The 16,402-nt window shown below is 23.1% G+C and overlaps 3 protein-coding genes across 6 annotated transcripts in view; 1 reads left to right on the top strand and 2 right to left on the bottom strand.

Annotated features, from left to right (window-relative positions):
- LOC122860770 (heterogeneous nuclear ribonucleoprotein K-like) overlaps positions 1-16,395 on the top strand; it is a 44,109-nt gene extending 27,714 nt beyond the window's left edge. For 2 of the 3 annotated variants that reach the window (XM_044164742.1, XM_044164743.1), the window contains 7 exons: positions 1,457-1,529; positions 1,605-1,715; positions 13,599-13,727; positions 13,831-14,269; positions 14,354-14,529; positions 14,600-14,769; positions 15,490-16,395. In XM_044164742.1, coding sequence (XP_044020677.1) covers positions 1,457-1,529; positions 1,605-1,715; positions 13,599-13,727; positions 13,831-14,269; positions 14,354-14,529; positions 14,600-14,769; positions 15,490-15,517 — 1,126 coding nt within the window. In that variant the 3' untranslated portion in view covers positions 15,518-16,395. The remainder of the gene's footprint in view (positions 1-1,456; positions 1,530-1,604; positions 1,716-13,598; positions 13,728-13,830; positions 14,270-14,353; positions 14,530-14,599; positions 14,770-15,489) is intronic. The other variant, XM_044164744.1, reaches the window with a different exon arrangement.
- On the bottom strand, positions 8,880-10,651 carry LOC122860774 (cytochrome b5-like). Of its 2 annotated transcripts, none has more exons than XM_044164747.1 (2): positions 10,410-10,651; positions 8,880-9,495 (listed from the first exon to the last, which is right to left on the bottom strand). In XM_044164747.1, exon 2 carries the CDS (start codon positions 9,448-9,450, stop codon positions 9,052-9,054), a length of 399 nt encoding a protein of 132 aa, XP_044020682.1. In that variant the 5' UTR covers positions 9,451-9,495; positions 10,410-10,651; the 3' UTR covers positions 8,880-9,051. The 2 variants fall into 2 exon arrangements, with proteins under 2 accessions (XP_044020682.1, XP_044020683.1); XM_044164748.1 differs by having other exon boundaries at positions 8,884-9,510.
- LOC122860773 (cytochrome b5-like) lies at positions 11,009-12,758 on the bottom strand. Its single transcript, XM_044164745.1, has 2 exons — positions 12,513-12,758; positions 11,009-12,112 (listed from the first exon to the last, which is right to left on the bottom strand). The coding sequence occupies exon 2, from the start codon at positions 12,073-12,075 to the stop codon at positions 11,662-11,664; it is 414 nt and encodes a 137-aa protein (XP_044020680.1). The 5' UTR covers positions 12,076-12,112; positions 12,513-12,758; the 3' UTR covers positions 11,009-11,661.
- Positions 16,396-16,402: the final 7 nt, after the last annotated feature.

The raw sequence follows: 16,402 nt of genomic DNA, 5'->3' as shown, positions 1-16,402 counted from the left end.
TTATAATTATTTTTCATTCATTGACTCATTGGTTTATGTTTCACACACACAACCATGTTTTTTTTGCATAAATGATCATTTTTTTTTTTCACTTTTTTTTACAGCTTATCGTAATACTGTTAAATTGTTTAACAAATGGTTTTTTTTTTCATATTTAAATTGTTAATTAATTGTTTAGTTGATTCGTTGTCGGTTTTACGAGATATATTTTATGATAGAAAAATGTCAATGTTTAGAAAAAAAAGAAAAATTTATATTTCGATTTTTTTTTCTTTTTAAATTTAATTTCAATTTGACCTATTTTTTATTTATTTATTTTTTTTTTACTTCAAGTTAGTAGAAACTATCTGAAATTTTTCTATGACTCTTCACCCTCAGTCGTTGTTATTATTATTATTTTTTAATTAAGAAGAAAGTAAAAAAAAAAAAGTTCAATATCTCATTTTTTATGATTTTTTTTCTCATCTTTGTTGATTTAATTATTATTTAATTCATAACATTTTTATTATTATTATTTATACATAATTAATATATCGATTAATCCCCATAATTCACCATAATAGGAATTTTTTATTTAATCATAATTTATTATTTAATAAATGAAAAAAAAAAAAAAAAGATAGGTGAAATATTTTGCAGATTCCAGCCAAATAGGACATTGCTATTTACAACAAATTAACACAGAAATGGAACGAGTTTGCCCAGCAACAACTGAAGAAGAAATAATCTCAAATTTTGCCCATTTTTTTTTTATTTATTTTTTAGATCAATACTATCCACTGTCACACAATAATCATGGATTATATTCAAAAAATATTCTTCGTTGGGCCATTCAAATAACGATCAACGTTTTTATAATTTTTTAATATTCAAATAACAATTACCAGCAATTAAAAAAATTTAAAAATTAAAAACAAAAAACGTTGCTCGTTATGATCCTCCATTCTCGCAAGCAACGACCTTATTTTTCTAATTTTAAAATATCATCAAACAATATTTTCTATTCGCACATTTTTTTTTTTTTTTTTCCTCACTCGATAGATAATAATAAAAACATGTTTAATAAATTTATAAATAATAATAACACTAGATAATAATTAATAACTTTTTGCTAGAAAAAAAAAAAAAAAAAAAAAATTTATTAGTTATTTAAAAAACGACATGAGGGTTGAAGAAATGATTAGAAAAAAATTTATATTTGTCAAATGAAAAATTCAATTTGGAAAAAGAAAAAAAAAAAAAAATTAAAATTGACATTTACATAAATAATAATAAATAAATAAATAAATATTAAAAAAAAAAAAATCACAACTGGGATGGTTTATAGTTTGATAAAAAATAAAACATGAAATTATTTAATATTTATAAAAACAATAATAATAATATAGATAATTAATAAGAAAAAAAAATTTTTTTATTTGTCATTTAATAAAACTTTGAGTATTTTTGATTGTAGAGTTCTGACGATCAGCTCAGATTTGGACACCGTCCTTCAGGTGGTTAACAAAGTTGTTCCCAATCTCGAAGAGGTAAAATAATATTATTTAAAAAATTATAAATCATCAATAAACAATGTGTTCTAATTTATGAAATTTTTTTTTTAGAATGGATCTAAGCATGGAAGTGATGAAATTGATGTTCGCATGTTGGTTCATCAAAGCCAAGCTGGATGTGTCATTGGAAAAGGTGGTCTTAAGATCAAGGAACTTCGTGAGGTAAGTTTATTATTTATTTCCATAAATAATATGAGAAAAAAAATATAATAGATAAATAAAATAACACACCCGGAAACACTGAAAACATTTATCATTTATTTTAACGTAAAACTTTTTTGATCTATTATTATTTTACATTTTAAAAAAAAACACTATTTTTCATGGCTAACTTCCAAGTTACTGTCGTTTTTCACTTAGTCATCTAGACTCACTGTGGGTTTTGATCAAAAACTTGGGTTAATAATTCATTATAAAATTTTACTCCACCAAAAACTTTACAATTGTCTTTAAAAAAAAAATACAATTTACCTTTTTTTGTTTTTAAACTATATTTTATGTTTCGATAAATCAACTATTTATTTTTATTTTAAAATAAAAAATTTTATTTCAAACTTTATATATTTTTATATAAAACTGACGTATAATTTTTATTTTAAATAAATCACATAAAATTTAAGGGGTTGGTAAAGTAAAAATGATAAAATTCTTTTTGATGGAAAATAAATTTTATTTTTTACTGCTAACCTACTTTATTTAATCTATAGTTTCAAAAAACATTTTATTTCAATTATAATATGTGTTTCCTGTACTCTTTGAAACATGCAAAATAAATGAAAAAAAAAAAAAAAATTGCCTCGTTATATCCTACTGATGAGAAGTATACAAAAGCAAAAATAAAAATAAAAAAAAAAAAAAAACAAATAGTGAGAATAATACAGTCACTTGAAAGTATCAACTGGTTTTTCGGTTAATTTTTTTTTCATCGTGTCAGGATGATGTTACCTCAAAATCTAACCACGTACTTGAGGCTTTATTTTTTTTTTTTCATTTATTTATTTGTTCTTTCTTTTATGAAGTTTTTTTTTTTTTTTTCATTCGGTTGAATCCAAGATCTTCTCTTTTATCCTATAAAATGACCTGAATTAAATTCTTCTCAGCATTCGTTTTTTAATTTTATTTTGTTTTCTCATCTTTCTTTATCCTCTTTTGTGTTAAACTCTGTTTTATTACAAATTTCATACATTTAAAATGAAAAGATAGAAGAAAAAGAGAATAAATTTCAACAGACACGTCAGGTACTTTTGGGGTTGAACCGGAAAGACGAAGTGGTACCACCACTCACCGATGTCGCCGACAAAAAACGCTTTATTTCGATTCAAGTTTGTGTTTCAACTTGACTTTATTGATTCATTTCACGAAACTGTCCTCTATCATCTATATTTCAATCGTTTTTTTTTTTTAATACATTTATTTTATACATCTACTCTTTTTTCCCCAATCGACATTATAAATCCAAAATATTCTTTTGAAATAACTTGTATTTGTTTTTTCATTTACAAGGTATTCATTTTTTATTTTGTTTGAATTTTTGTCATTTTTTAATTGACAATTATGTAATAATATTAAATTAAAATTAAAAGAAAAATATTATTGAAATTGGTGTGTTTGACAAGTTTGATAAATTTTATTGTTCAAACTAAATTCATTCATCAATACAATTATTTACCCTTTTCATTGTTATCTTCTGTACTTGACTTAAATACATATCCATGACATTATTTGAATTACTCAATGTCTTTATATTTATATACTGAATAAATATTAATTCTTTTTTATTATTGTTGTCTGTTAAGATAATCAACTACATGATTAAACATCTTGAATAAAAATTTTCCATGTCATTTATATCTCAAATTAAAATAATACAAAAAAATTAATTACAATTTTATCCATATCTTGCTAATTAAAATTATTAAATTTTATATTTTATAATTAATAAAAAATATGAATTTTATTTTTCATATATCTTTGGGTATCAAAGTTTTTGTTGATAAATAAAATTTAAATTTTCTAGTAAATATATAAGATTAAATTATGATTACATGACTAATTATCCTGTATGAAAATTTCCCGTGTTATAATATCTCAAACAAAAATATCCTAATGAAATAAAAATTTAATAAAAAATATTCCACAACAAAAGGAACCACTAAACAATTAAAAAATAAATTAATTATAAATTTATCAAAGACATATTATAATTGCCTTGTTAATAATCAATAATAATAAATTGAATAATATAAATAAAAATAAAATAAACATTAAATACAATATTTAAAATGTTAATATTAACAAAATTTAATTTAAAATAATAATAACATTGAGTCATTACAATACAGCGACTAATTAATTTATTTTTCAATCAATTCATTTTAAATGTATCCAAGATACATGATGACGGTAAATTTAGAAAAATAAATAAATTAATTGTTAAATTCAATAATTATTTATTAATCATAATTTTTGAGAAATTTTAAATAGTCATTATATCATTATTATGTTTACGTGTTTTATAATTATTGTATTATTTTTTTTTTGGAAAATTATTTACCAGGATGTTTTATTTCTTTGATGTTGAATTTTTTATTGACTATGTTTTTCATTATTATTTAAAATGATTTGGCATTAATTAAAATAGATAAATTTTCTCATTTCTATATTAACACACTGCCTGTTTACTGTCAAAATGTCAAATAGAAACATCACATAAATTCGATGATTAAAATGAACAATTTTAAAAATCCAATTCCATTTCACTTGACAGTTTTATTTATTATTTCAAGGGTTATATTTATATCAATAAAATGATATTTAAAAAAATTGATATACCTATATATATTTTTAAATATTGAATGGAATTTTATAACAGTAAAATACATCTGTCAATAAAAATCATTCGCAAAAGCCATGGGAAAAAGTCAGCTTATATTTTTTTATATTTTTATATTTATCTTCAATTTTTAAACATTATTTTGTTATTATTTAATTTTTGAATACATTTAACATAAGACACATGTCGTTTCTCCAATTTTTTTTTGTTCTCATTATTATTGTACATATTACATAAAAAAAAAAAATTGTTTTTCACTGACATATGCCACCACCGCCCTCAATAATTATTACCTCGCTTACAACGATTGCGTGCATTTTTTCATTACTCACTGAATTTTTTATCAATGAAAAAAAAAAAAAGAAACATCTATATTTTATTTTAATAAATAGAAAAGCTTTATTGCTTCAATCTAAATGTGGCATTAAAAAAAAAAATTAAATGGTGTTAATTAAAATATAATGAAAAATAAAAAAGTAATTTGGTTTAAATTTATTTTCTTCTGTGAACTTTTAAAATATAATTAATTAAATGTGTATAGCAATAAGTTAATGTGAAATATTTAATATAATATTATGCACAATTAAAAGTGTTTATAAAGTTTTAAAAGAAAATATTTTTAAATGTAAAATATTTTAGTCGAGAAAATTATAAAAAAAGATTCATTATATTTCAATTAACACGAGTGCTAAGTTTTCATAAACACGTGACATGAAAACTTGGATATAAAGTCAAGTAAAACATACGTCTATGTACAAAACAAACTTTATCAAATGAAGTAGCTGAAGTGGTAGAATTCCCAACTATTCTCATGAAAACTATTCATGTTGGATACCTTTTAAATTCAAGTTACAAGAGAGACAGAGAAATTAAAAGAACAAAGTGAAATTCAAGCTTATTTTGTAAAGTGGTATAAAAACAAAAAAAAAACATTAATAAAAATAACCAAAACCCCCAACTTCCGGTCGATTATAAAATCCGGTTATCCTTCATCCTTGTACCTTTTTTTTTCTCATCTCATTTGCTTTTTTCATTAATTTCATGAGAAAAATAAATAAAATAATAATTTAAGCAATAAAAAAGGGATTTAGATAATTTCTTTTTTTAGATTTTATTTATTTTTTTGTATTGAGTTTAATTGGATAGTGAAATTTTTTTTTTTTTTTTTAACAACGTTGACACATGTGTATGTACTTTGTGTCTTTCCATTTTACAATTTTGGAGGGTAGAATTTGTGGGAGGATACTAAATTTGCATACACCAACAAGTTAGGGATGTTGAGTGAGTTTTAAGGGTGGATCAATATCGACAGTAACATGACTTTGAAACACGTCATCTTGTGCGCAAGTTTAATTTTTAAATATTTATCTTTTTTTGCAATTTTTATTATTATCCTTTGTTAATCACAGTTTGAATAGTTTTTAATTATTCAATTTCATCAGTAAATATTTGAGTTGGATTTGAATAATTTTGGATCAAGACAAGTTTATATCTGTTTATTTATTTTTCATAAATTTAATTAAGATATATCTAAAAAGTTAATTTTAAAACCTAACGTTTTAATTATATTCACGTATTATTTATTGCCTAATTGAATTTTTTATTTTCGTAAAATTGAATAACGTTTATTAGCTTTTCCAATTTTATATTTTAATTTTTATTGAATTTTTTTTTTTTTTCCATTTGATATAATATTGGCAACAACCTGATATTTAATAGTCAAATAAATTTTTAAATTTTTAACAATTTGTAAATAAAATATTTGTTTATTTTAAAATTTATATATTTATATTTTTAACACGTGAAAAATAAAATTTAAAAAAAAAAACGAAAAAAAAAGTAACTTGATAATTTTGAAGCTCATAATTCATAACGATATAATTGTTTTTATTTTTTATCAATAATTTTATCCTGTTTATTATTATAACATATTAGCTAATTAAAAATTTAAAAATTAAAAAAAAAATTAATATTAAATAAAAGCTCAACAAATAAACATTGTTTATCGTTGATGAAAAAAAAAAAAAAAGAAAAAAATTATTTCAATTTATTTTTCGTTTATAAAAGATATTATTAATCATTTATTACTATTAAAAAAATTAGACAAGAATAATATTTATCTTTTAATAAATATGTTTAAATAATCTCTGTTAAAAAAAAAAAAAACCAACTAGTTACAAATCCCTGGCTAAAATAAACTTTCTCAATTGATATAAGATTATTTGGATTAAATTTGATTGGTAACTTTGATTTATCTCAAGAGTTTGATAAAATTTTATGTGGATATTTTATGAAGTTGAGCTTTGGTATTTCATGCCAATTGCCAAGAGTGAAAATACCATGATTCAGTTTATCCTTTTGAAGTATCATCCTGGCATGTGCCACTACTCTAATAACTACACTTTAGCTTTATCCAACAATTGTCTTAAACTTTACTACAACCCAAAAAACCCCTTTAGTTTAACTCTTTGCATCAGCTCTCTGTGGAATTTACCCTCAGTTTAAATCTCACTTTGTCATGAACACTGTATTTATATATATACGTGTTTTTTGAGACTCAATAATTTAGAAAATGTCCAAAAGTTATCCACAAACTAAGTTCTTTTACCAAAAATCCAATTCACAAGTTTTTTTCTTTTGTACTTCTTTCATCTATTTTTCCAACCAACAAAATACAAAATAAAAAAAATAAATAAATAGAAAATAACACAAATAAAAAAAAAAATCGTTAAAAAGCATGACTCGAAATTCCCCAATGTATTTTTCAGTCTCTTCCTGATATCTTTTTGCGTCAAAGAACCTTCTTCTCAGCTGTCTCATAAAAGGACGATCCTTTTAAACTTTTTTTTTTTTTTTCTTACAAATGAATTTGCCATTTTGTCCTTTTTTTCCTCCTTTGATTCCATCTATTTTTTAAATTTAAAAAACATTTCAAATTTAAAAAATTTTTATTTAAAAGTACAAACTTCAATATATTTTTATAATTTGTTAAAGTTATTAAACCTTATGAATTTTATGATATTGATATAAAGAGTTGACTCTTATTTTCTTATATATTTTACTCGATATATATTATTTCGAATTTCCCTCTTGGCGACATGTGTTGCTATGGGAATATTTAGCCTGGACATCACGCAAACCCAAACAGGTGCTGCCCCAGGTAACGGACGTTCATAACCATCTGCCACACCAGGTGTAGCCAAACGTTTGCCTTCAGATCCATCCTCCCCAAGACCTTTGCTTCTCTTTCACGTTTTAATAAAAAAAAAAAAAAATATTAATACAAGAAAGAATAAAAAGTATAATGCCCTATTTTAGCTATTGCCTTACATTCATCTCTAAAAAGAATTTTAAAAAAAAAACCATATATATTCTCCAAATTTATTGCAAATTTAAATTATAAATAAAAAATAAACAATTGTATTATTTTATTGAAAATATAAATTAATATATAGCTTATGGAAAAATATAATTATAAAGGGGTTTAATTTATTTATTTTCATTGTTGGAAAATTTACAATTGTGGTCAATTCAGAAAGTTACACCAGCTGATACACCACCCACCCCTTAGATATAATTTTTTTTTTTTCATTGTTACCTCCCACTTGGGGGGTTTTTATTTTTTTATATTTTTCATATATTTTCATTCTTTTACCTCCCACTTGAATGATTTTTTTTTTTTTGACGTTCTTTTATTAAAACTGCCCCTCCATGATCCATAACCACCACCACCATCGAAACAACCGGAAACTACAAAAAGGGCTCTTCAAGAAATGAGACGAGGGTTAACACGAGGCAGTTCAGTTGACATCGAAACCTTCTACTGAACAGTTCATTAATTTTTTTTCATTTTTATTATTTCAATAATTATTATTTTTATTGGTGAATTTTTAACTTTTTATTTTTTTATTTTTATCAAGTGAATTTGTTGATATGATAATGTATTTAAATTATAATATAATTCAACATGGGTGAGTGGTGAAATGATTAATTAAAATTTTTAAATTATTTTATTGTGAAAACAGTGTGTAATATTTAAATTAAAATTTTAATTATTAAACATTATCTTTTTCGTTAAATTATTTATTTTAGTTTTTTTAAATTAATTTGGTAATTGGTTTAATTTGGTGGTTTTTAATTATTTATTTTCAAAATATAGCCATTTTTTTGGGACAAAAAATTGGAAAAAAAAAATATGCATCGTCATATTTTTACGCATTAATCATCTTCCTTGAGGGTGAAATGTGAATGTTGTTAAATTCTCTCGCCCTAGTTGTTCACTAGTTAATCGTCAACCCCAAACTTAAATATATTTCTATACATTTTGACAATTTCATACAGTAACATAAAACTCGCCTCAATTAGCAATCACCATCTACCATTTTTTTTCAACAAATATATTTTTTATTTAAAAAAAAACTCATATTTTTCATACTCACCCTTTAAAAATACAAAAAAAAAAAAGTCTTGTTCATCCAATTATCGTAAAAGTATATATTTTTTTATTGTTTTTGTTTTTTTTTGGTACAAAAATAAAAATACAATAGATTTGTGTTGAATTTTATTTTTATTCAATTTTAAAAATTCACTTACATCTAGGTTTTTTTTTTTGTTCAATATATATTTTTTATGGAAATGTAATTAATTTTTTTTTATTTGAAATAATTAATTTAATTGGAGATATATAATTGCAATTAATATTGCAAAAATACCAGCAATAATATAATTTTTGTTTGATGATGATGATGATGTATCATTATTATTTTGTTTTTTTGTATTACGAGTAGACCATGGTTCTTTGGGTTTACTATTTTTACGTTCTCCTTTGACAATTTCACCAATTAAATAATTTTTCATTAATTCAATAGCATCATTTGAATGTCCAACATCATCCCAATCATCTGATGCATCTTTTCCAGCTTGTTCCAATAATACTTCTTCACCACCTGGATGTTCATTCAAAAATTTACTGACATCATAAACTTTATCGTGAATTATTATTCTCGTTATCTTTTCACCACTGTTTGCAATTTCCGCTCTAGTAAATTGCTTCAACTCTGTCATTTTATTAATATACTTATTTTAGCCTTTGACTAAAATCCTTTCAAGCTGTAAAATAAAAACCTAATTTTAAAATTATATTTTTTAATTTTTTTCTTATAAAATAATAATAAAAATATTTTTCATTTTATATAACTCCATTACGCAGCTGTTATTTCTTTATTTTTTTTTTTCAAATAAAATTAATTTACTAAGTAAAATTATTAATAATAACTTTACAAAAAATTATAAATAAAAAATTTGAAAAAAAAAAAACACTTATTTCTATATTGAAGTAAAATATTAAAATTTTTTTTTACATAATGACTGGTAATTTTTAAATTATCATATATAAAAAAAAAAAAAAAAAAATCATTACGTCATATGTCATTGAATTGCCCACAGTGCAAATTAAATGGAAAAAAAAAAAAAAAAAATGATAAAATAATATAAAGCTATAATTAATTAAAATTGAAAAAAAAAAAAAATAAAAACAACTGTATCCCTGACTGGTTAAATTATTCATCAAAGTAAGCGTCAACATTTTTTAATTTTTATTTTTTATCTATTTTATTATTAAAAAAAAAAAGGAATTAAAAAGAAGATAAGAGTGTTTTGCAGAGAGGCTGTCTGAGGGGACAGGTGTAGAGAGAAAAAAAATATTCTGTCGACTCACCTTCCTCTCGAGTACCACCTACCCTCTCTTACCCTCTCTTACCCTCTCATCATATCACCAACTCTTATGTTCTCATTTCATTTTTATATCCTCATTGAGCCACGTAGCTTCTTCGTCTTTTTCATAGCTCAAAAACACCTTATGAATATTCAAAACATCACTCTGTATTTTTTTTTTTTTTTTCATTTTTATTATCATCAGCAAACCAACCCTTATTTTTATTTTTATTTTTCAAAAACCAACAATACCCCAGTTTTCACTTTAATAATTTTAAATAAATATATATATAATTTTTATCTTCACTCACCAAAAGATTAATAGATTTTTTTCCTTTCTCTTTAAACCAACAAATTTACTTATTTTTTTATAAATTTAAAATAATTAGGTTATTTATTTTTTTATAATAAAAAATTATCAAGATAATTTAGCTAATTTGCAATTTTATAATTTAATTAAAAAAATTATTTTATATATTTTATCACACACTTGGACTATTGATATGTTGAGACGCAGTTGTTGATGGACTACTGCTCATGATAAAACTCATTGCTATATTTATCCATTACTCCCACCTTATTTATTATTTTTTATTAAATTTTTTTTTTTTTTTTATCATTCTTGATGGTACTATTGCGACATCTTTGCGAATAGTATACTTGTTTTTTTGTCATTTATAATACACTGCTGATATTTTAAATTTTTTAATCAATTTATTTTTTTATTTTATTATTATTTGATTATATAAGAATTTATATTTAAAAAAACAATAATAATAGTAATTTGTTATTATTATTATTTATTTATTTTTATTTAAATAAAAAAAATATTGTTCGAATGAATGAGAAAAATTTACTTTGTACTTTGTACTCACTGTGCATATCTTGAATAATTATTTATATAGATATTTTTTTTTTTTTATTTAAAAGTTTGTTTGTTAAAAGATTAAAGTATATATAAATTCTCTTTGACATAATTTTATATTAAATTTTAAATATAAATACAAAAAATTCATTTATTATTTCAAAATTAAATTGTTTAGATATATTTTTTTTTTAAATTTAAAATCGTTGAAATACACTTGTCACTCACATAAAAATTTGAAAAAAAAAAATATATATATATATAAAATTTGCTTTTATAAAGATTTCAATTGATTTGTTTTTTTTTATTATTTATCTGTATATTTTTTATTTTTTTTTCATAAAATTATTTTCAATTGAAACGTCATGTGCATGTGCAAACTCGTCGCTATCATCTGATCATGACATAACAAATTTTTTTTACAATGAGAAAACACACACCTACACATTTTAAATAAAAAAAAAAATATATCTCTATTTTCTTGATAGTTATTCAAACAGGGATAATGTTGTTAATTTTTAAAAATATTTTTACAATTATTATTATTTTTATTAAATAATAAAATATCAATAAAAATTTCAATTTTTTTTTTTTTTTTTGTTTCTCAATTTTCCAATCATTGAAATATAAAAAAAAAATATTATTATTGATTAAATAAGAATATAAATACTAGATTTATTAATATCAATAATTTTTTATTAAATTAAATTAAACGAATATAAAATTATAAAATAAACAAAAGCACCAATGCCAATAACAATTGGAAGTAAATATTTTTGATTATTTTTAACTTCTTCTTGTTCTTCAATTTCCCAATCATCATCATTATTGTCATTATTATTGTCATTTGGTTTATTAACTGGTGATGAATTAACATCAATAATACCAACTTTATATTTTTCACGAAGTTGGCTTGCTTCTCTGGTGTGTCCAATGTCATCGAAACAATCACTTCCATCTAAACCAGCTGATTTCAATAAAATTTCTTCTCCGCCAGGATGTTCAGTTAAAAATTTCGTCAAATCATAAACACCACCGTGCATTATCATCCAACAATCATTTTCATTATTATGAGTTGATACTTCTTGATAGGAATATATATTTGTTGTCATTTTCAAATTTTTATTTATCAATTTGGCCTATCTGAAACTTTAATAACACAAATTGAATTTAAAAATATATTATTACTTTGTAATAAACTTGAGCAAAATCTTTGCACTCAACTTAACAAATGACAATATTTTCTTACACAAAAATATGCCAAGTCATTGTTATTAATAATTGCAAAAATAAAAAATTAAATAACATGCAGAAAAAAAATTATTAAGGTTATTATAAAAACCTTGAAAATATCATTTATAAAAATTTTTTTTTTGCATTCTTTTGATTATTTATTTAAAAAAAAAAAATTGAGATAATTCATTTAACAGTTTATCAACAAGTAGATTTATCAATTTAATATCAAAAAATAAATTAATTAAAAATTTAATATTTCAAGATAATATTATTGGGTAAATTTAACATTTTTTTTTCGATTTATTTTTCTTACCAAATATTGTAAATAAATTTTTTAATAATTTTTTAACGTCACAGTAACAATAACTAGTGTTTCAAACTCAAGTGTAAAAAACCAACTGACTGTTTTTTATAAAAATCAATTCAACAATTCGATAAACTCATATATATTTGTTTTTTTTTTTTCTAAATAATTTTCTCATCAAAATTCATGATGCCTCATTTGCACAGAATGAAATAATCATGACAAACTAAAAACATGAATTAGTTAATCAACCTTTCTGGCTTTTATGAAAATATTTATAATAGAAAATGAAAATAGTAATTTTGCAATTGAAATTAAATACATAATTAATATTTTTTTCTATTTTTGTGTTCTCATTTGTTGCAAAAATATCAGTAGTTTATTTTTTTTAATTTTAATTTACTTTCTTCTTTTTTTGTTAATTTCTCATTTAACACTCGAAAAGAGATCTCTTTATTCATTCCAGCATAAAATAGTAGTAAAAAAAAAGAATAAAAGAAAAAATGCATTTTCCAACGTTGTAACAAGTTTCTGATGTTGAATAAGAGGGTAGAATTGGTCCACCCTTTTTCAACGTCAAACTGAGTGAGCTCACGCGATTCAACGATTGGCGTTCATGAAATTACGTGGTTGTTAGTACTTTTCGTTAGCTTGTCGCACAAATTCTACACCGATAAACTGCATAAAGAGTTGACTAAAAAAAAAAAAATATCCACATAATGAGAAAGAAATTATATGTACCTGTATACAACAAAAAAAAAAAAGATGATAACTAAAAAAAAAAGCACCATGATGGCAGTTGGTGGTTGAGTGTTTTAAAAAAAATAAAAAAAACAACTAGGGTGAGAGCTGGTTGGTTTCATACGTTGGTTGAAAAAGAAGAAAAAAAATGAGGCTAGACACGAGGGGGTTTAAATTAGAAAAGGGGGTTACAAATGAAAGGGAAACGAGCACTTATTGCTCCATAAAAAAATGGAAAAAAATAAATAAAAAACAAAACAATATTGTCAACTATATTTATTAACAATAATAATAATCTAATGGATTGGTTTTTATTTTTTTTTTTATTAATCATAATTATTTTATTTGTTTTAGAAAACTGGAGCTAGAATCAAGATATACTCAAATTGCTGTCCTCACAGCAGTGATCGTGTTATCAGTATTTGTGGTAAACCATCAACATGTATGGACTGTATTCGTGAGCTCGTTGCCACCATAAAAACAGTTAGTTTATTTTATTTTTTATTTCCAACAAATAATAAAATATTAAAAACTGTATGTATTTTTTAAATTAATTTTAAAAATTTTTTTCTTTTTAAATTAACAGTCTCCATTGAAAGGTGTTAACAATCCTTATGATCCTCATAACTATGATGATTTTTATGCTGAAGAATACGGTGGTTATGGATCAGGTGATGGACAAGGTGGTAAACAAGGTGGAGGATTTGGTGGACCAGGTGGTCCAGGACGTGGTGGACAAGGTGGTCAAGGTATGCCACCAAGACGTGATATGCGTGGTGGACCACCACCAGATATGAATCGTGGTTTTCCATCAATGCCACCAAGAGGTGGACCACGTGGTGGAGGTGGTGGAGGTGGTGGTGGTGGTATGTCTGGACCACCTGATCGTGGATACGGTGGTAATCCACGTGGTGGTGGTGGTGGATATGATGGTGGACGAGGTGGTGGCGGTGGCGGAGGAGGTGGTGGTGGATATGGAGGAAACAGAGGTGGACCACCACCATTTGGAGGAGGAAATTATGACAGTAAGTAAATTATTTTTCAACAAAAATATATATAAATTGATTATTTATTTTTAATTTGATTTGTTATTTTTTTTTATTTTATAGACAATGGATGGGGAATGCAAGGTAATGCACCAAATGGTCTTGGTGGTGGTGGCGGTGGTGGCGGTGGTGGTAATTCAGGTATGGGAGGACCACCAATGGGAGGAAATAATCAAGGTAATCAAGGCAACATGGGAGGAGGAAACAAGACAAGCACTCAAGTCACAATTCCTAAAGATGTAAGTTTTATTATTTTTTATTTATTACAAATTTTGTTGATATTAATTTTTCAATTATTTTTAACAATAGCTTGCGGGAGCTATTATTGGAAAAGGTGGTGCAAGAATTCGTAAAATAAGATCAGACAGTGGAGCTGGTATTATTATTGATGAACCATTACCAGGAAGTAACGATCGCATTATCACCATAACTGGACAAGCCAATCAAATACAAATGGCTCAGTACCTGCTTCAACAAAGGTAATTATTTTTCATTATTATTTTTTATTATTAACAAAAAAAAAAGCTCTATTTTTAATAATTAATTTGTATATCTTTTCATGTTTTATTGTTAAATAACTTGCATCAATTCAAAAAAAACAAATAATCATATAAAATTTATTATTGTTAATTAACAAAATTTATGTTTAATTAATCATCTACTAATTTGTGCTTGTTATTAATTGTATTTATCTGCATTTGTGTTAATGAAAAATCATTGCCTGTTATCAATTGAAAAAAAAATTCATTAGTTAAAGTAAAATTACATGAGTAAAAACAAACAAAAAAAATAAAATAATAATAGAGTGAATAAAATCAACTGATCAAGATACAACGAAGTACTCTACCATTAATCATCTGATGACCGAATTGATAGAGCTCCGTTGTATGGAAGACTAGTGATTTTGTTGTTCTAATAATTATGTAACAAAGAATCACTAATCATCCTACAAAGGTACTCAATTTCGTCGAGTTGCTGTGATGCCTGCTTTGTTTTGGATAACTAACAATAATCATAATTATAATCAGCTATTTATAATTGCAATAATAATATACATCATCATCGTCAGTGTCATCAACATTATCATCAACTATTTCATGTCTTAATAATATTTTTTATTCATTTGTTTAAATTTTTTTTTCTACTCTATTTTAATTGTCAAATATTTTATTTATTTATTTTCATTTTTATTGTTACAGTGTGCACGACAATGCTGATCACTATTAATCTCAAGGATTAACTACGCAGGGGAGCCAAAGATGCGTTTGTAATAAATTTTTTTTTTTTTTCTTTTTCAAATCAACAAACTAAAGAAATTACTGGAAATAATAATAATAATTTTATAAATGAAGAATAGTAAAACTAATAATAACAATTAAAACCAGTGTTTGTCAGTTAACTTTTTTTTTTTTTTTTTATTATATTTGTTATAATTATCCTTGCAAAAAAAAAAAACAAAACAAATACTGTAAAAAAAAAAAATGAAAATCAAATTAAATAATTTTTTAATTAAATTTAAAAAAAAATAAAATATTACAAACTTGTTAATTCATCGATGATTTAAATAACTATCTATTTAATCATTTAAAAAAAAAAATAACAATTCTTCATTTATAAATAAACAAAAAAAAAAAAGTAGTTTCTAAATTACATTCGTTCCATATGGACGCATTTTTTTTCTATAAAATATAATTTGATAAATACGTTTATTTTTTTTTTGTTTCCTTTTTATATGTAAACATTTTTGGGAAGTATTTATACAATAGAAAATAAGTTTACCTATGAAAAAAAAAAAAAAAAACAATTAATAATAATAATAATAAACATAGCAGTTCAACTGATTTATAATAATATCTTTTCCCTATTTCTATTTTTTAATGTTAATTTTTTTCGTTGAGAGCTTCTCTCTATTTTTTCGTCTCTGTGGTTGAATTTGAGCACCATTAATAGTACGAACTCTTGAAGTTTGTTTAATAGAATAAGTAGTATTTCTTTTGTGTTTAAATAATGAAAAAAAAAATTCCATAAAATGATTAATAATCAAAAATAATTGATTATAAAAAAATAAAATAATTCTTCAATTGGCCTATAAAATATATTTTCAAGGGAAAA

The sequence above is a fragment of the Aphidius gifuensis genome, linkage group LG1 (assembly GCF_014905175.1).
Source record: "Aphidius gifuensis isolate YNYX2018 linkage group LG1, ASM1490517v1, whole genome shotgun sequence".
Lineage (NCBI taxonomy): Eukaryota > Metazoa > Arthropoda > Insecta > Hymenoptera > Braconidae > Aphidius > Aphidius gifuensis.
This window is presented reverse-complemented; position numbering and strand designations above follow the sequence as displayed.